General features: G+C 44.1%; 1 protein-coding gene across 1 annotated transcript in view; it reads right to left on the bottom strand.

Moving 5' to 3' along the window:
* The window catches only part of SSUH2 (ssu-2 homolog), a 113,134-nt gene that overhangs the window by 43,787 nt on the left and 45,001 nt on the right, over nt 1-24,346 (bottom strand). Inside the window, exon 3 of the mRNA XM_029597527.1 lies at nt 878-1,007. Within this exon, the coding sequence (XP_029453387.1) occupies nt 878-1,007 (130 nt within the window). The remainder of the gene's footprint in view (nt 1-877; nt 1,008-24,346) is intronic.

Here is a 24,346-nt window from a genome sequence, read left to right as displayed (position 1 = left end):
TGCTCCGTCCCCAGAAAGCAGAGCCTGATCTCATGTAAGAGTGAGGACGGCTCTGTCCCTTAGCTCTTGACTCGTTTGTATACCCAGGGAAATTGAGAGATAAACCACGCTAGCCAGGGGAGGATTCTTACTGTAAGCGCACGTCACTCTCACCACTCTGCTGAGCAACTCTCAGCTGATGACTGACTCTGAGAATGAGAGCCCCAGATCGCCAGCCACATAACACAGAGACCTGACGTCTCCTGAGATGGGCACATCCAGGCAGAGAGAAATGCATTTGATTTTACTGTCATTCTTCCTCCCATTACTGCCCTCATCAGTTTAGATCAAACCTCATTCAAAAAAGCTATATTTAGCCCATTACTCTGGAAGGTAAATCAGCCATGTTGCGAGGCGCTGAAGCAGAAGGGGGAAGGAAGAAGCTCCCAACCTGAGTGTAAGAGACTATGAGACAGCTCAGGTTATGCGATCTGTTTCTTTTGCTCCAGACAGTCATTTGTCTTTAGACAGAGTGTTGCAAGTGAAAACGGAAAGATGTTTTTTTGTGAAAAAATAAAATGAGCTCCTGGTGTAGGGGGGAGGCTCAGCTCGGGCACAGTGAGTATGGGACAGAAGGACAGACTGATCATTCGTGCAGTAGGTAGTGCCGGAGAAGTACTTTCCCCTAGCCTCAGATGGGGTGGTTAGGGGTCAATGACCCTTATTGCCCCAGGGCCCAGATCACTGTCAGTCCGCCCTGGTGAGACCCACGAGGCCGTAGCACTGGGAAGGACTTTGCTTGGGAGTAGTGAGAGTGTGGTCTGTGAGGCTGTAGCACATGGGAGGGCTCAGCTTGGGGACAGTGAGGGGGTCTCCCCACTCAGTGTGTTTTCCTTACCCGGTACAGACTCAGTTGATTGAAATCTTGGATGAGCAGCTCTACAAGGGGTTTCCTACTGTAGCAACATTTGGAATTAACAAAGTGGAAGAGGGCTTCCCTCGCCAGGTCTTCGGTTACTGCTGCAACACTGAAGAGAAAGAAGATTCTCTATGATTATAACCCTGGAGTTTCTCAGTAAAATAAACATATCACAACTAGAAATGCCCATCATAGTCTACTCCACGCCCTAATTGTGGTCATGTCGGTGGCTCTGGGACAGTGAAGCTCTGGAGGAGCCATTGGGTGGGGCTGGAATGCATCGTAAAGACAGCATTTTCAGTTCTGATCCATGTGGAGTAGGAAGTCTCCAGTCAACACTCCAAACGCACAAACACACTCCCAAAACACATACCCTCACACAAATACAATTCACCCACTTCCACACATAGTCACACCAGCCCACAACATACACATGAAAATTCTAAAAAGGGGAGTTTATTTGTACGCTGCAGTCTCTGCTAGCTGCATTGTACAAATCAATTCTTTTTCATCACTTATAAGGTCAAAAAATATTTAATAATGTGGATTTTACAATGAATACCTCTGAATTTGTCTGTAACACCATTCCCCCAACCCCAACACACCTCCCAAAAATTCACCCCGAATGAAAGCATCCCCTTTAGAATGGTCCATATATAGAGTATCAGACTGATCCCTACAAAGAGACTCCCCCTTTCTCTCCCCCCCCCCCCCCCCCCAGCCATTTAAAATTCACACAGCTCCCATGCTTGTCAATTTGAGTTCTGGCTCAGTGCAGCTATCAGTCATCTGACATTTTTCACTCCATGTCTCCCTTTCACAAACCCGGTTTGGTCTGAGCGTATTAACTTTGGCAAAACAATATTAATCCTATTTGCTAGTATAGCAGCATTTATTAAAGAGATGGGGAGATAAGAACTAGCATCTTGTGGATCTTTCCCCTTCTTTGGTAACACCACTATGACTCGCCTATTCATATCGGAAGGCAGCTTTTTTTATGTTCAAGATATCATTATAAAATTTGGTCAATGCTGAGAGTATAAGAAATTTCAAAATATTATAGAATTCTGTTCCCGGACAGTCCAACCCGGCCACTTTCTCCAATTTAAGGCCCTATAAGACCTGAGTCAGAGATAGGACGATTCAATCATCCTCTCTCCCTCTCTGTGATTTGCAACCAACAAAAATTCAGAAAAAACTGATCCCTCATCCCCTCATCTAGCTTTTGAGTACTATATAAGTTTTCATAATATTTAATAAAACACCTAGCTATTTGACCTGAGTCAACATGCACCATCCTTTGATGATCCTTTATATTTGTAATAACTGATTTTTGGTTCTTTATTTTTACTACATTTGCCAACATCTTGCTTTCCCTGTTCCCATATTTATATAACTTGTATTGGAAAAACCATAAAGATTTTGCAGCATGTTAAAACAATAGCTTATTCAGGATGCTTTTAATTTGTAGCTCCTGTCGCTTGCCTCAGTTTTGTGCTTGAATTGTATCTCTTGCAGGAGCATTGTCAATCGCAAGATCTCGCTCTCACTTTCTTTTGCTTTGCTGTGTGTAAGCTCTTATGTTTCGCCTCATAACTACTTTCCCTGCATTCCTAAGAAAGTGGGATCTGCCCAGGGGCTGTCATTATACTGCACATATTCTCGCCGTGAGTTCTGTAAATACTTGTGAAAGTTTTCATCCCCACATAAACCAGGATACTTCCGCCAGGTAAAGTTGTTTAGGTTTAGAGTGCCCCAGCTCCATTTCCAGTGTGACTGGAGCATGATCGGATAACGCAGTGACCCCAATCTTCCAACCTTTCACCCTAACAAACAAATTCTCATCCAATAGTATGTAGTTTAACCCGGATTTGGAATAAAATGTGAAATCCTGCCTTATATCCGAAGGACCCGTCTCTTTACATACCAAGCTAACCCCCTTGTGCTGCTTCCTCTCACTTTTTCTCTTTTGGGGGCTTACAGTCTACTTTTTTATTAGCAACTACATTGAAATTAGCACCTGCAATGACTGAGTAATCTGGAAAGCCCAACAATCTTGTTATCACCTCCTGAAAAAAGTAGTGGCCATCTGTATTAGGTGCGTGTAAATTACACAGAGCTAGTTAAAGACCGAACAGTGTACCTAATACAATAAGAAATCTTCCATCTGCATCTTGGATTTGTTTATCGAGCTGGAAGGGAATCTGTTTTTGGATTAGAATTGCTACCCTCTTTGGCGGCGTGCATAGGAAGCAGAAAAGCATTGTCCAACCCAATCCTGCTTCAGCTCTTTGTGTTCTGATTCCATAAGATGCATTTCTTGGAAAAAAAAAAAAGGAATATGAGCAACCATTCTTTTCTGTTTTATGCCATCCACGTTCCAAGTTATCAGATGAACCTGAACCATCAATCTCTGGGTTGCTCACTGTACAAAGTCCCCGTCCCCCCAAGTGGGAGCCCAAGTTGATACCAATTTATCACCCAGAACACTCCCCAGCCTAGGCGTCCCGAACTATCCATCCTTTTCCTGGGATGGCCTGAGTCCTTCCCTATGTCCTTCCATAACTGCTATACTTCAGAAACATTCCCAGCTTAGTGCCAGAGCCTTAATCACACCACATCCACACCCATATATCTCAGCCATATTCTCCCCCTCCCCCCCCCACAATCCCCCAATTCTCCAAGGGTCTGACATCTCGCCACCTATTTTGGCATTAGGATGTGCCCTGGCAGTCTCCCCGTCGTAAAGAAAAATAAATAAATAAAGGTTATTTTACCCTTGGGTCTACCCCAAAAATGATCCTCCCTATGCTCAAACTCCTTCCAACAATTTTGAACTCTCCAAGAATTTAACTTCGGAAGGAGAAACGCAAACATTTCAAAGTCAGCAAACCCATTACCAATCGGTATGGCAGCTGAATTCCAGTGGCATACAAAAATCAGCAACACACATAACCTAAGGAACACAGAAAACCCGCCAGTGCTAATGCCCTAACACTAGGCTTATCTTACACCACAATAAGACCACTACAAAACACAGCTGCAAGAATTCTGACTGGTAAAAGTAAAAGAGACCACGTCACCGAAACCCTAGCTGAATTACACTGGTTACCAGTTGAGCAAAGAATACAACACAAAACACTATGCACCATACATAAATTAATACATAACGAAAAAGCAGAATGGCTGAACACTGCCCTTCGCGTACACGTCCCTCACAGAAACCTGAGATCAGCCAACAAAGCACTCCTAACTATTCCCTCAGTCAAAACAGCAAGACTAACCCAAGTAAGGGAAAGAGCGCTATCCTTAGCAGGTCCTATACTATGGAACACCATGCCTTAGAGATCAGATTACAAAGCGACATCAAAACCTTTAGAGAAAGTTTAAAAACATGGCTCTTTAAACAAGCGTATCACAAAGAGAATGGAGAATAGAATCCAGGGAAGTGTAAGGTGCGGACAGCAGAACGTTGACACACTTCACCTTAATCAATATGTGTGTATTTTATTTTTTCTCTCACCTCTGAAGGAGAAGACACAGTTACAGTTATAAATCTAATCTTGTAATCAAAATCGATACAGATAGAAATGGACATGATTCATCACATTTACCAAATAATAATTTATTATAAAACTATGTTACTGAACTTTGATGGCACCTGTTTAATTGTTATAAGTTGATACATTTACCTACATTATTTTATGTGCCTTACTGTAAACCGTTGTGAAGGTATCCATCTTAATGACGGTATAGAAAAGATTTTAAATAAAAATAAATAAATAAATAAATGCCCTCATTTTATCTGTCTTGCATCAGTTTGATTTCCTCTCTAGTGTGCGACCTGTAGTTTCGGTGCATATTTCTTTTACCGTATATCAGTTCACTCTATCTAAAACATGAACTTTATTGTGAACAGAGAACGAAAAGGACTAGTACCAGCGAGCAGAAACCCGAGTCATATGGTTCTTTTTTCTTTACTTTTATGTTCAGTTCCATACTACAAACTTCATCGCGTACTCCCGCATCACTGTTTGCAAACTTTAATCCTTGCTGCAATGAAGACAAGTTAAGCCCATAGGTCCAGGCAAAGCAGCCACAAAAACCTGTGGCTCCCGTTTGTTACTGAGAAACCTTCTTCTACCTTCTAGATACTGGACTCTGATTTTAGAGGGAAAGAGTAACGCACACGGGAGCCCTTTCTCTTAAAGGTCGGTACAAAATGGCGCCATTTCGCATTGAAAAGCAATACCTTATGCCCTTCATATTTAACTTCTTTAACATTTCTATATGCTCTCAAGATTGAGGTTTTATGATCCCAGTTTAGAATTCTTGCCATCACTGGCTGTGGCCGATTATCATTTTCAGATCGTTGCCCGACTCTGTGCACTCTCTCACATTTTAGATCGATCTCAGCGGCATTCAGGCCCAATTGCTCCAGGAGCCATTTTTCAACAGTTTTTAGCAGCTCTCACCATCCTTCACTACTTCAGGGAGTCCAATTATGCGAAGATTATTTTGTCTCTGCCTTTGTTCTTGGTCTTCAACCCTGGCTGCCAATTTAGCTGTTTGTGATTGTAAGTCGGCTAACTGCTGCTCCAGCTGAAGGGAGCCATCTTCTTGCACCGATATCCTTAACTCTGCCGCTTCGATTCTCTTTGCATGCCCCTCCAAACTCTCTTTTAGATCTTCTATAGTGACTTTTAGCTTAAATCAATCGTTCATTGATTGCAGCGGTAACATTTTTAGAAATTTGCGCAACCATCTCGCTAGACATTGCCACTAAATTTACCTCACTCTTAGCGGTCGCTCCGGATGCCATGACATAGCCACTAAGTTTTGATCGTTCCCGGGCAGTACAAGGCATTTTGGTGCTCATATCCTGATACTTTGCACCAGACCGTTCTGGATCCGCTCACCTCACTTTAGCAGAAACAGCTCCCTCATCAAAAATGATAAAATAGGTCTCAGGGAAAAGCCTTGGGGGTGCTGAAAAGCAGGGAGCACTGCAGGAGCTCTTTATCCCACATCTGCTCAGCTTCCCACCATAACCGGAAGTCAACTCCCCCTTCTACATGGAGAGCATTCCCAAAGCCATGCCTCTGCATGCTTTTTCTACTTGTTCCTATCAGCAGGAGGAGAACAAAATGCTCTAATCTATAATCTGATCACATTTATTTGTCAGTCTTCGTTGCAGCCAAGCATGCCACAGGGACTTATGATTCGACAGACAGGTCCTACCATAGTCATGATTGGCAGGAAGAGGTCCAGACTAAGGCCATTTGTAGCCCTTGCACTCTCATTCTTCAAATGATGACTACAGAGCCAGAGATTCCATGCTATCAGTTCCACTGCCACTTATTTAAGGAATAATGTCTCCAGCTATTCTCTTGCACAGGTGGATCTAGAAGGTTCAGATCCCCAGACCTGGAGCTGAGAACACTTCATGTAATGCTCCTACTGCCTTCCTTGGACAGACTGCAAGGACTTCACTTCTACTGAAAAATTCTCACCCAGGGATCTTTAAGTTAAAAAAAGAAGGATGCATTAACTTAATTAGAAGAGATTTAACATATCACACACATGGTTAATTCTCATCATCCTTTGTTTCCATATTCCTGGTGTGATAATATCTGCTGTGAACCAATCCGAATTTTCAGCTTTCTGTGAACATGCCTGATTCGTGTTTACCCATTCCATTCCGCTCATTATTTTATAGACCTCTATCATATCTCCCTTTAGTTGTCTCTTCTCCAAGCTAAAGAGCCCTAACTTCTTTAGTCTTTCCTAAAAGGGGAACCATTCCATCTATTTTATCATTTTGGTCACTATTCCTAATTCTGCTATATCTTCTTAGAGATGTGGTGACCAAAATTGCACACAATACTCAAGATGAGGTCGCACCATGGAGCAATACAGAGGCATTGTGATATTCTCTGTTTTATTCTCCGTTCCTTTCCTAATAATTCCCAGCATTCTATTTGCTTTCTTGTCTGGTGCTGAACAGAAGCTTTCAGCATATTATCCACGATGACACTAGATCCTTTCTTGAGTGGTGACTTCTTTAACAGGCTGGATGTGCTAGGTGGATTACAGTAAAAAAAAAAAAGATGATAATAATGAACAATTAGAATAATCAACAAATATAAAAAAATCTGTAGTAACTTAACAAGAATAAAAACATAAAAAAATATGACATTTCATCCTTGTCTCCCTCTCCCATCTGTTCCTTCTAGGTTCCTCTCTACCTTCCCCTTCCCTTTCCCAGTTCTCTCTCTATTGCTCCCCCCCACCCCCAGCCAGGTTCTTCTCTGTTTCTTCCCTTCTCTCCCCAGGGCCAGTGCAAGGGTATTAAGTGCCCTAAGAGAACCTTCTGCCTTGTGCCCACCACCCCCTCCCCCCCCCCCCCCCCCCCAGTCCAGACCCTGGCTCCGGCCACGACCTCATTCATTCAGACAGGCCCCATCTCTTACACACACTTAGGTTCTTTGTCTCATTCACACATGCAACCTTACACAGGCTCCTTCCTATCTCTTACTAACACCATTGCTCTGTCATACACACACAATCCCTCTCACTCACACACACACACACACACACACAGAAACAGAGGCACCGCTCGTGGCCCGCCGAGACTCTGCTTCTCTCGGCCATGAGGAGGGTGGGCAGCCCCGCATAGCTGCTCTTTGCTGCCCCAAAATGGCTGGCACCCTAGGCGACCGCCTAGTTCGCTAATTGGGATGCGCCGGCACTGCCTCTACCTCAGGTTTTCCATCTCTCACCCCTTAAATTCTTTTCTATCTCCTCTCTTATGTTACGTTCTATATCTTTAACCCACCCCCACCCAAAGTCCCTCTCCATTTTCTCTTCACACACCCACAGGTTCCTCTCCATCCCCTCCTCCCTTGCTAGGGTCTTCTTCATCTCTCTCACATCCATCCCCATCTCCCCCTTCCTCCACCCTATCTCCCCAGGTTCATCTCCTCCTTCACCAGGGCTTTACTCATCTCCCCTGTCCCTGGATTCCTATATTTCTCTCCCCTCACCCACCTCCCCAGGTTCATCTCTATTCCTCCTCATATCCTTTAGGTTTATCTCAATTTCTTAGAAGCACAGGGAGGAGAGAAGGCAGAAGAAGGTTTTCCTTTTAAATGTGATAGGACTTTTATCTTGGGAATGTTCTGTATTCTGGGGATCTGTCAGTGTCTGCCCAACACAGGCTTATGAGCTTCTAATCTATAAACTGCCTTTCTGGTCCACCAAGGAGTCACCTAATGCTGTTTACGATGAACACCTCCTGCTGCTCTTATCAACTATTATATAAAGTAAAACAGCCAAATGGAGGAACCCTAGCAGGGCTGTCTGAAGAGTGAGGGAAGTCAAAACACAGCAAAGCAAAAGCCATCCATCCCAAGTGAGGTCAAATAAGTAAGCCAGAGAGCTCCAAACTAATGCAGCTCAATCTAAACTGCAGATTTCCACAGGAGATACGCTGAGCTTTTCTCGGTATAATTGTTATGCCCTATAGTCAGAACCTCCATGGAGGACATTCGCTTTCAGGGTCTGCCCCATGTGGAAGTGATGAATTTAGTGATTCGAGAGATACTTTTAAATAATCTCAAATGGATGTCAGCTTTGTGTAGGGGAACCAGAATTTTGCAGTTATCTATATTAACAGTTTCTTTTCCTTCTGCCAGCCTTAGAAAAATGTCAGGTCTCATCTCTGCAACTGAAAATAGCTGAAGTCCCTCACCTGCAGTCCAGTGGCACCGCACTCCTTGTCTCCGCGGTAAGAGCAGGCAGAGGGAACAGGCTTAGTTTTTGGTTTCCCACTAGAGCCGGGAAAGAGGATAGCAAAGATGAGAAAAATCATTGCTCATTTTCTAGGTTTCATTTCTGGGAGGGCTTTTTCATACTATTTGCTAGTCATATAAACCCTTTGGGTCACATATACTTTGCACTTATTATATAGCAACAAAGTGAGAGAATCCCTGGTTATACCTTTGATGTCATCCTCTATGAAAATCTCTGAGTGCAGCAGTCACTGTGCACACTACAAAGTCCGCACACACATTCTGCACACTACAAAATCCACATGTTTTCATTGTGTAGGGATAATAAAACTTAGCTGAAACCATGGGGCCAATTATTGTGCTCTAAGACACTCTTTAGAAAACCTCCTCCCTTTGCAACACAGAAGAAGCTATTTTGGGCATCAGACAGGCTGGCTTCTGTACGGCTCACTACACCCCAGTATCTCAAGAGAACAGTTCTTCCTACTTTTTGTTTTCAGTTCACTGAGCTCTTAAAATATTCTTCCTTCAGTACAGCTAGAACAATCTGGGGCCGCTGACCTTTCCCCATTACACACCAGCCTTTGCTACCTTTTTTTTTTTTTTCTAAATCTCAAAGACTCTAGTCTAGAGGTACCAGCAAGGCTGGCTTTTCGGGTGTGCAACCTGTGTGGCTGCACAGCACACCATGTTAAAAGGGGTGCAGTCACGCCGGCACTCTCTTCCTCCATACCTTTCCACATCATGTTGGCAGATGATGAAGAGGGGGGTGGAGAGTTAATGGTCCTGGGCAAAGGAAGAAAGGGATGCTGAGTAGGAGAAGAAAGGGGGATGGAGCCAGTGCCCCTACTGATGGAGGGAGTGCTGTGCCAGAACCGCCATCACCCAAGGGAGAGGAGAGTGGCACCAATTTCAGTTTTCACAAAGGGTTAACTGAGAGCCAGTCCTGGGTACCAGTGAGGACCAGAAAGAGCAGGAGGTGGTAGCAGGGTCAGGCCAGCCGCTGTACAGTTTATTCTAGTACTCGGAAGAAATGTACACCTGCCAAAAATGGCTAAAATATGCACCTACTATCAAGCCGTTTTTTCTTTCCAGCTGTGCCCTGGGCAGCAGCAGCTAGGTTCCAATGGGTTCAAATTGGCCTCAAGGTCATTAACATCACACAAATAGCCCTATTGTGAGGTCATTACTGAACCTCCTCTGTGCAGAGTGGAGGAGCTGTTTAAAGAATTTCAGATTCCGCAGTAGGAAAGTGATTAGTACTAATGCACAAGGGGCATATCGCTGCTCGCCATGCTGCCTAGTGAGCTGGGAGTGCACTGTGCAAGGGTTTATTCATTATTCTGCTCTGTTATCCTACAGTCTCTCCACTTGTAATATCACACTCCTGGCCTCCCATGCCAGTTTCCTGATGGCCTCTTCACTCTTCCTGTGCCTACGTCCCTCCTCCTGTGTCCATGTCATTAGCCTGGTGCCCACATCACACTCTCTCACTGCTGTCTTCACTCTCCTATGCCCACATCCGTCACTCTCCCTGTGTGCACATCACTCTCTCACTGCTCTCTTCACTCTCATGGTGCACATCGCTCTCTCCGGTGCCCATGTCACTCTCCCTGACTCTTGCTGTTCTCTTCATGCTCCTGATACCCACATCTGCCAGTTTCCCTTTGCGCACATCACTCTCTTGCTGCTGTTTTCACTCTCCTATGCCCACATCCGTCACTCTCCCTGTGTGCACATCACTCTCTCACTGCTCTCTTCACTCTCATGGTGCACATCACTCTCTCCGCTGCTCTCTTCACTCTCATGGTGCACATCACTCTCTCCGGTGCCCATGTCACTCTCCCTGACTCTTGCTGTTCTCTTCATGCTCCTGATACCCACATCTGCCAGTTTCCCTGTGGGCACATCACTCTCTCACTGCTGTCTTCACTCTCCTGTGCCCACATCCGTCACTCTCCCTGTGTGCACATCACTCTCTCTGCTGCTCTCTTCACTCTCATGGTGCACATCGCTCTCTCCTGTACCCATGTTACTCCCTGACTCTTGCTGTTCTCTTCAGGCTTCTGATAACCACATCTGCCAGTCTCCCTGTGGGCACATCACTCTCTCACTGCTCTCTTCACTCTCCTGTACCCACATCCATCGTTCTGTGCTCACATTTGTCACTCCCCCTGTGTGCACATCTTTGATTCTTATTTATTATGAGCTAGGCAATGCAGAGAGCTGGCAGAGCCACCTGAATCATTGGGAATGGGGATCAGGTAAGACTAAATATTTCCTTTACGGATTCCTTAGAGATTCTTTCTGGAATGAAGGTGACCTCTTGTCCTCTGCTTTATACTTCTGCATGCACCAGATGCCCTGAGTGTAGCACTACCCTGTGGTCCCCGTCCCATCAAGCCTCATTACCACTGCCCAGACCAAATTCCCAAGAAAACACAAAGGAAGAAAGAAACATAAACTGCCACTTTCATTCCTAACTAAAAGCAGAAATTAAATACCTGACTGATGATGATCATTACAAAAACAGTGACAGAATCTGCGTAGACAGCGAGTGAAAATTTGTACATTCTTACATTCTGCAGCTTCCAGCCCAGTTGTCCAATGCGGATTACATAATGAATGAATTAACACTTTTCTTTATGGCATACTTCACTGCAAATAACTAAATAGGAGGTGGAGAATAGCAAACACATACCAGCAGGAATGCAAAAGGAAAGGGTGAGTTGCATTAAAGGAAGGATCTCCTCAAGTTATAAGTCCTTTTTTCTAATTTAAATCTTTTTATTATTATTAGCCTTACTGACCATCCCGTCAGTTAAAACAGCTAAACTAACCCAAGTAAGGGAAATAGCGCAGGTCCTATGCTATGGAATACCATGCCGGTCAAGATCCGCTTACAAACAGACATCAAAGCCTTCAGAAAACACGAAAACATGGTTATTTAAACAAGCCTACAACAATGAGAAAGGAGAGTAGTATACAGTGACAAAGAGAAAAAACAAAAAACGATCTGCAGAACACTCATGCACTCTACCCCAACCTACACGGGTATATATTCCACCTTTATTTTTAAATTTTTAAATATGTTTGCTCACAATTTAAAATATGAGACAATAAAGAATGGATATGATTGAACATAACACTCACAATTATGAGTAATTATAAACGAGCTATGTTACCGTATAGTCTTGGCATTTGTTTAGTGATAGATTTTATCTGTTTTCCAATATTAATATTTGTGCCTTCCTGTAAACCGTTATGATGGTACTTAACTTAATGACGGTATAGAAAAGTTTTTAAATAAATAAATAAATAAATAAATAGACAATAAAAACAATCAGAATCTGGTACACACTGATTTCCTGCGTACACCAGCATCACAAGTCAGTATATATATAAATTTCCCCTTATAATCCCCCCACCCGTCGTCATAAAGTCCAGATGTCAAACCCCCACATCTCCTCTCCTTCCCCTTTCTCACATTCAACGATCCTTTCGATTCCCCTCAAAGTGCACTTTGAAGACAATAAAAACATTCTTTTGAAAAAAAGACTCATAAGCTGCGGAAATCCTTCCTTTGATGCTGCAGTGCAGCACACAAGTTACAAAGGGAACGTGAGAGGGCATCTCTTCTACTCACCGTCGGCGTCCTCGCCTCGTCCATCCTCCATGGCACAAGAGGTCTCACCAGGGCATCCCGTCAGCAGCACATTTGCAAGGGAGTGTATCGCCCTGCCCCTCTCTCCCATCCCAGAGCATGCAAGCAGGAGGGGGCGAAGCTGGCAAATTAGCAGGAAACAAACAAAGGGAAAGTATAAAAAGTCTGTTCCTTTACTAAGTTGGTAGCTCTGGGTCAGGAGGCAGCGATCCTTCCATCCAGCAGATCCTGCAATGCCCACATCTACCAGTACTCACCTCCAAACTCTGCTTCCCCTCTCACTTCTATTCAGTTTTCCTCAGCAGAATTCTTCCACAGTGTAAGGTGACAGCAAAAGCCAGAAAGACGCTTGGCTGCACTGGGAGAGGAATGGTCAGCAGAAAAAGGGAGGTGATATTGCCCCTGTATAGGTCCCTGGTGAGACCTCACTTGGAATACTGTGCACAGTTCTGGAGATCGCACCTTCAAAAGGATATAAACAGGATGGAGTCAGTCCAGAGGGTGGCTACTAAAGTGGTCAGTGGTCTTCATTCTAAAGCATATAGGGATAGACTTGAAGATCTAAACATGCATACCCTAGAGGAAAGGTGAGATACGGGAGATATGATAGAGACATTTAAATACCTCCAATGTTTCCATGCACAGGGCCGGCCTCTTTCAATGGAAAGGAAGCTCTAGAATGAGGGGTTCGTAGGATGGGGATGAAAGGTGGCAGACTCAGGAGTAATCTAAGGGAATATTTCTTTACAGAGAGGGTAGTGGATGCATGGAAAAGTCTCCCGATGGAGGTGGTGGAGGCAAGGACAGAATCTGAATTCAAGAAGGCATAGGTCAAGCACAGAGGATCACTGAGGAAGTGGTAGGGGTTATAAAGCTGAATAGTTGGGGGTGGATGGTTGTAATGGTCTTTTTCTGCTGTCACGTTTCTATGTTTCAGACTAAGCCAGGATCTTTCCATCTCCCCCCCCCCCCCCTCCTTCCTTAGTCACCTGTTACTTCCTGGCACTTGCCAACTCTAATTCTCAGCTCCCTATGACTCAATATTGTACTGCTGGAAGGGGTTAGTATTTGGAGGAGGAGAGGTGCCCACTATCCCACAGTGACCATATTCTGCTAATTTAGGACCTGATTTACTTGGACTTTTTTCCCATTTTGTGTCTATAGGAAAAAAGCTTAGTAAATTGGGTCGTTAGTGCTTTGTCACCAGGTGAACATAAGGAGTAGCCATACAGGGCCAGACTGAGGGTCCATCAAACCTAGTATCCGGATTCTAACAGTGGCCAATCCAGGATACAAGTACCTGGCAAGTGCCCAAACATTAAATAGATCTCATGTTAGTAATGCTAGTAATAAGCGGTGACTATTCCCCAAGTCAACTTGACTTGGGGAATGGACTTCTCCAGGAACTTCTCCAGGAACTTGTTCAAACCTTTTTTAAACCCAGCTAAGCTAACTGCCATAACCACATCCTCTGGTAATGAATTCCAGAGCTTAATTTGTGTTGTGAAAAAGAATTTTCTCTAATTTGTTTTAAATGTGCTACTTGTTAACTTCATGGAGTCTTTGCATTACCTAAAAGAGTAAACAACTTATTTATATTAACCCATTCTAGTCCTCTCATGATTTCATAGACTTCCATCATAACCCTCAGCCATCTCTTCTCCAAGCCACATAAGCAATTATCTAGCTAAAATCTAGCCATATAAAAGGCTGAATATACCAAAACTTTTGATTATCTACTTCATTGATTTTAAGGGATAAGATTTCCACAAAAAAGAGAGGTGCAAATCTCTGTTTTTTCCTGGGGCAATATTCAAAGGAAAAGTACCCGTGGACTTTGCCGGGTTGGGGGGCAGGTGCTGTAGTGGGTGGAGGAGCTACTCTTAGTTTTCTTTTTAAATGACATGCAAGTGTTTTAGCACATTTAAAAATGAATGCACATGCTGTCTCTCTCTTTGCATTTCAACACACACACACCTTTCTGGACACCCTACCAAAACCAAGGCCAATGTAAGGGCATTAGCCACCAGAGGTGAACCGGCCTTGCCACTCTCCCCTCCATTCTCCCCACCCCCATCCCACCCCCACCATGCTCCAGATTAACTTTCAGGACCACAGGCTAACCCTCTTGCCCAAGATTTTGACAATTTAAATCATGATGACCCCACCAGTAGCACCACAGAACAATTTTGTAAAGACACAATTGGACACAGGTAGGACAATTTACAAAAGCCATTTATGTGTGAAAATACTGATTTTCCCAAGTAAAAAAGCTTTTTGAAAATTGCCAGTCCTAAGAGCACCTAACTATGCACAGTTGTAAGGAGAAGAATACTTGTATGTCCAATTATGTGTTTTTATAAGATTGTTGTAAGGGAAGAGCAGACCCAGCCTATCATACCAATACAGCAATAATCCTATGTATGAAAAGGCAACAATGCAAATACTACAAAAGTCCTAGAACAGCATTACTGTTCCTCCCAGCAGGGAAAAGGAGTGGCTTAGTGGTTAGAGCAACACGCAGGGCTTAAATCCCACTGCCCCCACTGACTCTCCTCGTGAGCATGGTTAAGATTTTTTATTTTATTTTAATATATTCAATTTTCATCAGTATATCCAATAAACTATTATTGAGACAAACACAAGATACATATCTCCAATACAAGATAATATAAAAAAGAAAAAAAAAGAACAAAATCACGTCTTGTACCCCATTAGTCCTAATTTAAGGGGAGAAGTCAAGTGAAAATACCCAAAATAATAAAACAATATCCAAACTAGAATATAAACTCACAATAGCTGAATTTGCCTTCCCTTACTGTGGGGATCCTCTGGTTACCCACTAGATGGCCACAGATCCCTGCCATAGATATTCCAGCTGGTGGGAGAGACATTTCTATGCAGCACTTGATGCTGGCTGTAAATGGTGTCTCTTTAGCCCGCTTGGGGGAGCTAGGAGTAGGAGGAGTGTGGTCAGTTTCAGTTAACTTTTGAGACGTGAGGAGTTATTTTTGAGTACTCTACTATTATGTTTTGTGGCTCATGTGGCAAGCCATGGCACTCACCTGATGCCACCAAGCTGTCAGCCCCTCTCTTACAGTGGGACACCGCCAAACAGTCACTCCGTGGCTCAGGACGCCACCATCTTCATGCCCTCCCAGCACACCTCTAGCGGCATATGTGCCAGACCATGAAGGCTTTAAAGGGCCCATGGCAGGAAATGCTCGAGGCGCCTCTCAATGACATCAACTGCTCAGCCCTATTTTAGGTCCTTCCAAGACGTCCTCCCTTCGCCTCAGCAATGGGTCGCTTGCATCACATATGTAGTGTGAGTTGAGGCTCTTCCTGTGTTCCTGATCCTGATTCTGTTCCTGTGCCTGCCTCATCCTCCAGCTCAATCTGCCTAATCTCTCCACTCTTGTCTCATCCAGCCTTTACCTTCCTTCGTAAGAACATAAGAACATGCCATACTGGGTCAGACCAAGGTCCATCAAACCCAGTATCCTGTCTCCAACAGTGGCCAATCCAGGCCATAAGAACCTGGCAAGATCCCAAAAACTATGTCTATCCCATGTTACTGTTGCTAGTAATAGCAGTGGCTATTTTCTAAGTAAACTTAATTAATAGCAGGTAATGGACTGCTCCTCCAAGAACTTATCCAATCCTTTTTTAAACCCAGCTACATTAACTGCACTAACCACATCCCCTGGCAACAAATTCCAGAGTTTAATTGTGCGTTGAGTGAAAAAGAACTTTCTCTAATTAGTTTTAAATGTGCTACATGCTAACTTCATGGAGTGCCCCCTGGTCCTTCTATTATCCAAAAGAGTAACTAACTGATTCACATTTACCCGTTCTAGACCTTTCATGATTTTAAACACCTCTCTCACATCCCCCCTCAGCCGTCTCTTCTCCAAGCTGAACAGTCCTAATCTCTTTAGTCTTTCCTCATAGGGGAGCTGTTCCATCCCCTTTATCGTGCCCATCCTTATCAGTCTTTTCCTTGCCTCTTATGCTTGCACTTGGACTGAATACTGGGTTTGACCCTAGCGCTGACATTGACCTTTCTTACCTGCCTCCTACCACAGACCCTTGCCTGGACATTGACCACTCTCATTTGCCATCTGTCTCTGATCCTAGCCTGATACTGATCTTACACTCTCACCTCCTTCCTAGAGTCTCTTGCCTAAGGCCTGCTGGCCCCCAGAACCCAAGGGTTCAACCCACAGGGAAAGGGGTTGATATAAGTGAAGCTCCTGGTCCATCTCTTCCTAGCCTATGTCCACCAGTTGTCAGTGAGGACCTATGGGGCCTTCCTTGTAGCCTGAGCCAACTTTACCATCTTACATCTACTGAATTAGGGTTTATCACCTTGACTTAGTATTTGTCATGATCTGGCAGGCTGGAGTCAGGAAGCATCCTCACAGAAGTGGTACAGGACCACAGCACTGACCTGGAGCTGGTCTTCTGCCTAACCAACCCTCTTCCCTCACAGGTTGAGCCCTTGGGTTCTGGGGGCCGGTAGGACTTGTCTTCTTGAGAACATCATGGTGACAAGAAAGGAGCTGAATATAGGCAGAGCTGAGGGTATAGTCTGGAGTCAGGGGCCAGACTAGGGTTGGAGAAATGCTGGGACTGGAACAGGTGCAGGACAGGCTGGACACAGAGCACAGGCTAGGGACTGGATACAGAGCACAGACTGGGGGTTGGATACAAGAGCAAGGCCTGGGAAACAGACAAGGAACTGAATAAGGCTGGGCAGGATTGGGACTGGATGGGACAAGGACAGGACTGGACAAGAACTAGACAAGGACAGAACTGGACAAGAACATGCAACAGTAAACAGGAAAGCCAAAACTGGGCACAAAGCTGGCTAGGCTACCCTAGAAGGCCCCGAGACACACGGTAAGGCAGGAAAGCACAAGAGGGCACTGAGCATGGCAATTAGGCCTGGGAGCCACAGAACAAGGTCAGAAGGCCCAGAAGTGTCCATTGTAAGGCAGGTAGGCCTGGAAAGGCACAGAGCAAGGCAGGAGGACCAGGTAGGCTGTAAGACAAGGCAGAAAGCCTGGGTAGGCCACAAGGTAAGACAGGAGACCTGGGTATGCCACAAGGCAAGTTAGAAGGTCTAGGTAGGTCACAAAGCAGGACAGAATAACAGGTAAGGCTGGTCAGGTCAGAGAGCTGAAGTGACGCAATGAAGAAGCCTTGAGGGACTGGACAAGCTGAGTTAATAGGGCTGGGGCTGAGGCATCTAGTCTTGGGGGAATTCTGCACTACTGCGGAGCACAGAATTTGCACAGAATTCTCCCCCTGTGCAGAACTGCCATTTTCTTTGCAGAATTTGGCAATTCTGCGCAGAAAATGGCAGAGGAGATCCTAGCATGCCGCAAACGGAGCGCGTGAAGATGAAGGCCCTGGTGCACTGTTTGCTGTGAAAATGAAGGCCACCAGTGCCGCAGGATTCGCGCTGTTCACAGCGAAAATGAAGGCCCCCGGTGCCACGGGATGTGTGCCATTCACCACAAAAATGAAGGCCCCTGTGTGTCGTGAATGGAGTGTGCTCCATTCGCGGCGAAGATGAAGGTCCCGATGAGAATGAATGTGTGTGTGTGAGAGGAGAGGGAGAGGGGTGAGAGGAGAGAGGAGAGTGAGAGAGCAGGGAGGGGAGGATGTGAGAGAGAGCAGGGGGCTGAGAGAGCAGGGGGTTGAGCAGGAGGGGGTGAGGGGGGATGCTTGAGTGTGGGTGCCAGAGAGAGGGAACCTATATGAGGAGATTGCAAAGGTGTGTGTATGTATGTGAGAGATTGGGAGCTGGTGTGTATGACAAAGGAATTGTGTGTATGTGAGGGTGCTAGCCTGTGTGAAGGGATTGTGTATGTGTGAGACAAAGCCTGTGTGAAGGGCTGCGTGAGAGAGAGACATAGGTAGCCTGTGTGAGGGTGTATGCGTTAGAGAGAAAGGGAGCTTGTGTGGGTGTGTATGCAAGAGAGAGAGGGACCATGTATGAGGGGCTGTGGGTGTGCAAGAGAGTGAGGGAGCCTGTATGAGGGTGTGTGTATGTGTACTAGAGAGAGGGAGGGACAGAGGGAGCCTATATGAGGGGCAGTACTGAGAACAGGGTCAAACTCTGGTGCTGGCAATAGATTGGAAGGGGTTGACCCTAGAGGTAGAGGGGAGAGATACTGGCAGGTGGAGCAGCTGGGGCCTGAGAGGGCAAATTGGCCAGGGGAGTAGGTAGAGCGAGTGGAAGGGACACTCTTACAGTGAATTTCTAGGGAAAGTCTGCTCAAAATATTTAAAATTTTGCATCTCTAAGTAATACCTTTTTTCTTATTTAATTTAAAATGTAATTACTTAAAGACTGTCATGTAAATTGTGTTATTTTGACCAATATAAAGTTTGCAGAATTTTAAGTTTTTGTGCACAGAATTTTTAATTTTTTGTGCAGAATTCCCCCAGGAGTAGGCATCAGGTGATCAGTGGGGTGGTAACTTGCACAGCTGGGAGCGGTGCTTGCTAAGGACCCGTTAGTAGAGGGGAGGCTGCGCAGCAGGCAAAACCATATTGTATTTTTCTGTGTTTGATGAGATTCCTGACAGAGTTCTTCCTGCCTGTGAGGATCTGTCTCTTTTTGAAAAAGACTGTTTTGAGGTTTTTGGATAATTTAGTGAGGATTGACTGGTGTGAACTCTGAACTCCCTTTAGTGAAGAACAAATCCCAGGATCCGAAGGGGAGGGAGCTAAAGACCTGTGATCCACAGAAAGAGCTGCAGTGAAAGTGTCATCCCAAATTGAGTTTGGACTTTGTGTTTTTTCTCCTTTTTGGTGTGAGGAGGTTTTTGATCTATCCATCCTCACAGGGAAGCTGGGCTGTGATAGCTGGTTTCCTTCTCTCATTCAGACTTTTCCCTTAAAGAAGTCACATTCATCAGAAGTTCAGGAAGAAAAAGCAAGATCAGGAGACCTGCCACTGGATCTCCACCCCATGGAACCAGGACACAGGCTGGATGAGAGAGAGTGAACATTTGGACTCAGGTGGGATTTTTCTGGGATTAAGTGGTGTATTAGATTAGGAGAGAGTGAACATGAAGTTTTCTAGATGTATGAAGTAGGATAAAATATGCCCCATTTGTTTGAAAGCATGATCAGTAGTCGTAACTGTAAGATGGCTGAACAAGATGTCAGTGAAAAGAGCTTAGATTCTATCTCAGGGATATATTACCAGCATGTAGTGAGAGTTAGATGCAGGGCAGAGATCTTCAAAGGCAGGTAACTAGGCTGAAATTTCAAAAGAGAAGCTTCAAAGAGAAATACAGGAAACTAGACTAGCTTCTATGCATGCACTAGAAATGCAATGCTATGAGCTTAAAAGAAGAATATACAAGAGAGTGGATGGATTCCCTGCTGAGATGCTGAGCCTGACCAGGTCAGCATGACCCCTTCAACAAAGACAAAGGATCCTTGCTATTGTTCAGTCTTCCTAATGAGACCATGCTTGCACATCACCATCTGGAGAACAAGGAGTATATTCTCTCAGGAAAGTGACAAGCTTCTGCTAGGCCATTTGTATATATTTTTATCCCTTTTAGCTGGGGGAATATTTACTCTGCTATATTGCTTGTATAATTTGTTTGTGCCTACATAACTGATTGGTTTGTTACATTCTACGTTTGTGAATAATAATAGAGCTGCTTTTATATACATAACACTAACGGGCCGGTACACTAAAAAATGTGGGAGAGCGGGCACTCCGTGTTGAGTGCCCACTCTCCCGAAGTACACCCAGGCACCTCTCCTAGGCACGCAATTCTGTATTTAAATGAGGTGGCACACTAATAAGGAGGCACTAGGGATAATAGCGCGTCCCTAGCACTTCCTTATTAGTGATAGAGGTGGCAGTCATGAGGTCCAACAAACGATGCTCTATTTTTCCAGCATCGGTTCTCGAACCCGCTGATAGCCACAGGTTAGGAAAACGTATGCCAGTAAAATTGAGCATCCATTTTTCTAACCCGCTCACAGGCGGGCAGAAATTGTTTTACTTTAAAAACAATTTTTTTTTAAAGCTTTGGTTCCTCCGATTTAATATCGCTAGGTCATTAAGTCGGAGGGTGTACAGAAAAGCAGTATTTTCTGCTTTTCTGTACACTTTACCAGGTTGCTCAGGAATTAATGCCTGCCCTTGGGCTCCAGTAAAACAAGACCTGTGACTCTGAGACACCCAGTTTCCCTAACTTTGAAGCATTCTGAGTATTTACCCCCACTCCCATAGAGAAGTCTGACATCCAGGATTCAGAATCTCAGGAATAATTGGATTATAGTAGGTTTGGGTAAAATAAAACCTGTGATGAAGCGACATCCTCTCTCCCTGCTGTTACCCTTACATAATGCATTTTCTGCATTGGAGAATGAAGAAGTCCAAGTAACAAAATATGTAATGGGGTCTGAAAGGGAAGTAGTCACCCAATACACCCAGAAACCCTTCAAGATGATCAAATGTCATGGAGATGGAGATTCCATCATCAGAAGAACCAATTTGGGAACTCAATTTGATGGGAACACAACTGTTAAATGCCTTCCACGATCTTCAGCTAACCAAAATTTAAATCAGGTGGTGAACGCAATTATAAAAGAAAGTAAAAACTCTGATATCAATGTTATCATCCATCTGGGTACCAATGACCTTGCTAGAAACTGTGTCCATAAAGCACAGAAAGATTTCCAAAACCTAGGGAAGAAGATTAGACTCATGGAAAAGACTATTGCCTTTTCAGAAGTATTACCTGTTTATGGAAAGGGAATGGAAATGTTATGCCATATATAGAGAATTTCAATGCCTGGTTCAAAACCTGGTGTAAAGAATGTGGATTTGGATACATTGGAGGCTGGGGCCATGCATGGAGCAATAAAAAATTATATGGTAAGGATAGCTTATATTTGTCAATGGCAGGAAAAAGGATGCTAAGTGAAAAATTCAGATTATATGTTATCAGGTATTTAAACTAAGGAGCAGGGGTGGCAGGATGTGGTCAGTGAATTTGGCATGTTACCCCCAAGTAAAACAGGAAGAGGGAAGAGGAAATAAAATCAATCAGTTCAAAAAAGCAGAAAACTTGAATGTGAAGAGCAGCTGGAAAGCTATGACTACAAATGCTCGAAGTCTGGGCAACAAAATCCCAGACCTGCAGGCCCTAATGGTGACATTGTTGCTGTTACAGAGATGTGATTCACTGATTCTCATGATTGGAATACGGCCATTCCATGCTATAACGTGCTAGAAAGGACAGAAAAAGGGGAGGAGTAGCTCTTTATGTCAAAAACAATATACAAACAACTGAATTGTAAGGGGCGTGGGGTAGAAAAGAAGCATTGTGGAATGACCTAAAAAAAGAAGATAGTGCTTCCATTTTTACTGGTGTGATCTACAAGCCCCTGACTCAAACAGAAGAACTGGATAGTGAACTCATTGAAGAAATTCAAAAGGTGGGAAAGAAGGGTGAAGTGTTGCTTGTTGGAGATTTTAATCTGCCAGATGTGGATTGGAATATCCCTTCTGTGGAATCTGTGAGAAATAGAGAGATAGTTGATGCCCTTCAAGGGGCTCTGCTCAAACAAATGGTAATGGAACTCACAAGAGAGGGTGTAATACTTGATCTGGTGCTCACTAATGGTTGTAATGTCTCTAATGTTTGGGTAGAGGCTCACCTGAGCACCAGTGATCATCAGATGGTGTGATTCGATTTTGTGAATAGGACACAAAGAAGTCACACAAAGACCCGAGTTTTGAATTTTAAAAATACTGACTTTGTCAAACTGGGGACATACCTGGAGGAAGAACTAGAAGAGTGGAAGAAAATGGGTGAGGTGGAACAACAGTGGGCCAAGTTAAAAGGAGCTATTGCAAAGGCAACAAATCTATAGGTTAGAAAAGTAAACAAGAGTAAGAGGAAAAAGAAACTGATCTGGTTCTCTAAGGAGATGGCTAAAAAAAAAAAGCCAAAAAGAATAGCATTCAAAAAGTACAAAGGATCTAAAAAAAAAAACACAGGGAAGAATATCTGTCAAAACTGAGGAGGACAAAACAATATGGAATGCAAAAGATCAAGCGGAAGAAAGGATGGCCAAAGAGGTAGAGACAAAACATTTTTCATATATATCAGAGAAAGAACAGAGGTCAGAAATTGTATAGTGAAACTGAAAGGTGACAAGGAGCAATGTGTAGAGAGTAACAAAGAAATGGCAGAAATATTAAATAAATACTTCAGTTCAGTATTCAGTAAAGAAGACCCTGGAGAAGGACCGTTGCTGATTAATAAGACCATAGATGGGCATGGAGTAGACAAAACTCCATGCCCATCTATGCTAAGCAAACTGGAAGTGAACAAGGCCATGGGATACACCCCAGGATATTGAAAGAGCTCAGAGATGTGCTGGCAGGACTGCCAAAGGATCTGTTCAATAGATCCCTGGAAACAGGAGTGGTGCTGCAGGATTGGAGAAGAGAGGTGGTGGTCCCACTTCACAAGATTGGCACTAGAGAAGAGGCCGGAAACTACAGACCAGTTAGCCTCTGAAAATTAATGGAGACTCTGCTGAAGAAAAGGATAGTGAACTATCAACAATCTAGTGAGTTGCTGGACCCAAGGCAGCATGGATTCACCAGGGGAAGGTCCTGTCAGACAAATCTGACTGATTTTTTTGATTGGGTGACTAAAGAATTGGATCAAGGAAGAATGCTCGATGTGATCTACTTGAGATTCAGCAAAGCTTTTGATACAATCCCAAACAGGAAGCTTGTGAATAAAATGAGAAGCCTGGGAGTGAGTGCCAAGGTGGTGGCGTGGATTACAAACTGGTTGCCTGATAGAGGATAGTAGGTAAAATTTGTTTATTTGTGGATGATACTAAGATCTGCATAGAAAGAGGAATAACCAGTAAGAAAAAGGAGGTGATAATGCCCTTGTATAGTTCCTTGGTGAGGCCTCACTTGAAGTACTGTGTTCAGTTCTGGAGTCCATATCTCAAGAGGGACAAAGAAAAGATGAAAGCGGTCCAGAGAAGCATGACCAAAATGGTGTGGGGGTCTGCATGAGAAGACCTATGAGGAAAGGCTGAAGGATCTGAATATGCATACCCTGGAAGAGAGGAGGTGCAGGAGAGATATGATACAGACCTTCAGATACCTGAAATGTTTTAGTGATGCACATTCAACAAACCTTTTCCATTGGCAGTAGAAGTAGGGGTCACAAAATGAAACCCCAGGGAGGATGACTCAGAACCAATGTCAGGAAATATTTCTTCATGGAGAGGGTGGTGGGTGCCTGGAATACCCTCCCGGAGGTGGTGGTGAAGATGAAAACTGTGAAAGAATTCAAAGAAGCATGGGATAAACACTGTGGATCCTTAAAGGCTAGAGTATGGAAAGGAAGAAAAGAATGCATGGAGTTAACTTGCTGGTGAAGTGGTTACTTCCCTTAACCAATAAGCCTTTATACTCTTGATGCAACTCCATCATGGCTCTCTGCTTCAATGTCAGGGGGAAAAGGGGAACTGGATTCAAATAGTAACCAACGAGAGGCCTGACTTTTATGGTCTGGGAAACTGATAACAGTGCAGTAGATACTACCATAAGCTTCTAGGCAGACTGGATGGACCATTTGGTACTTTTCTGCTGCCATTTCTGTTTTTATGTTTTCTATGAAAGTAGCAGGGGTCATGTCTTTATCTGCAGAATTTTCCAAAATGGAGGTTAAGTTCAATACCTCACTAATATCTTGATCAATGTGATAAGCAGCTAAAGGCTCTTTTTTAAAGAGACGCAGATAATATCCCCTGGCAACTGGGAGTGGGAGCGGGGTGGACAAGAGTAAGGATGTTTCAGGAACCTGCAATACTTCCATAAAATATTTTCTGAACATCTCCAAAGGGGATACAAACTTTTTTCGTGGAAAAGTTATAAATCTAATATTTCTACGCTATTTAGAATTC

The sequence above is a fragment of the Rhinatrema bivittatum genome, chromosome 4 (genome assembly GCF_901001135.1).
Source record: "Rhinatrema bivittatum chromosome 4, aRhiBiv1.1, whole genome shotgun sequence".
Lineage (NCBI taxonomy): Eukaryota > Metazoa > Chordata > Amphibia > Gymnophiona > Rhinatrematidae > Rhinatrema > Rhinatrema bivittatum.
The sequence above is the reverse complement of the archived record's forward strand: the minus strand, read 5'-3'. Positions and strand labels throughout refer to the sequence as shown.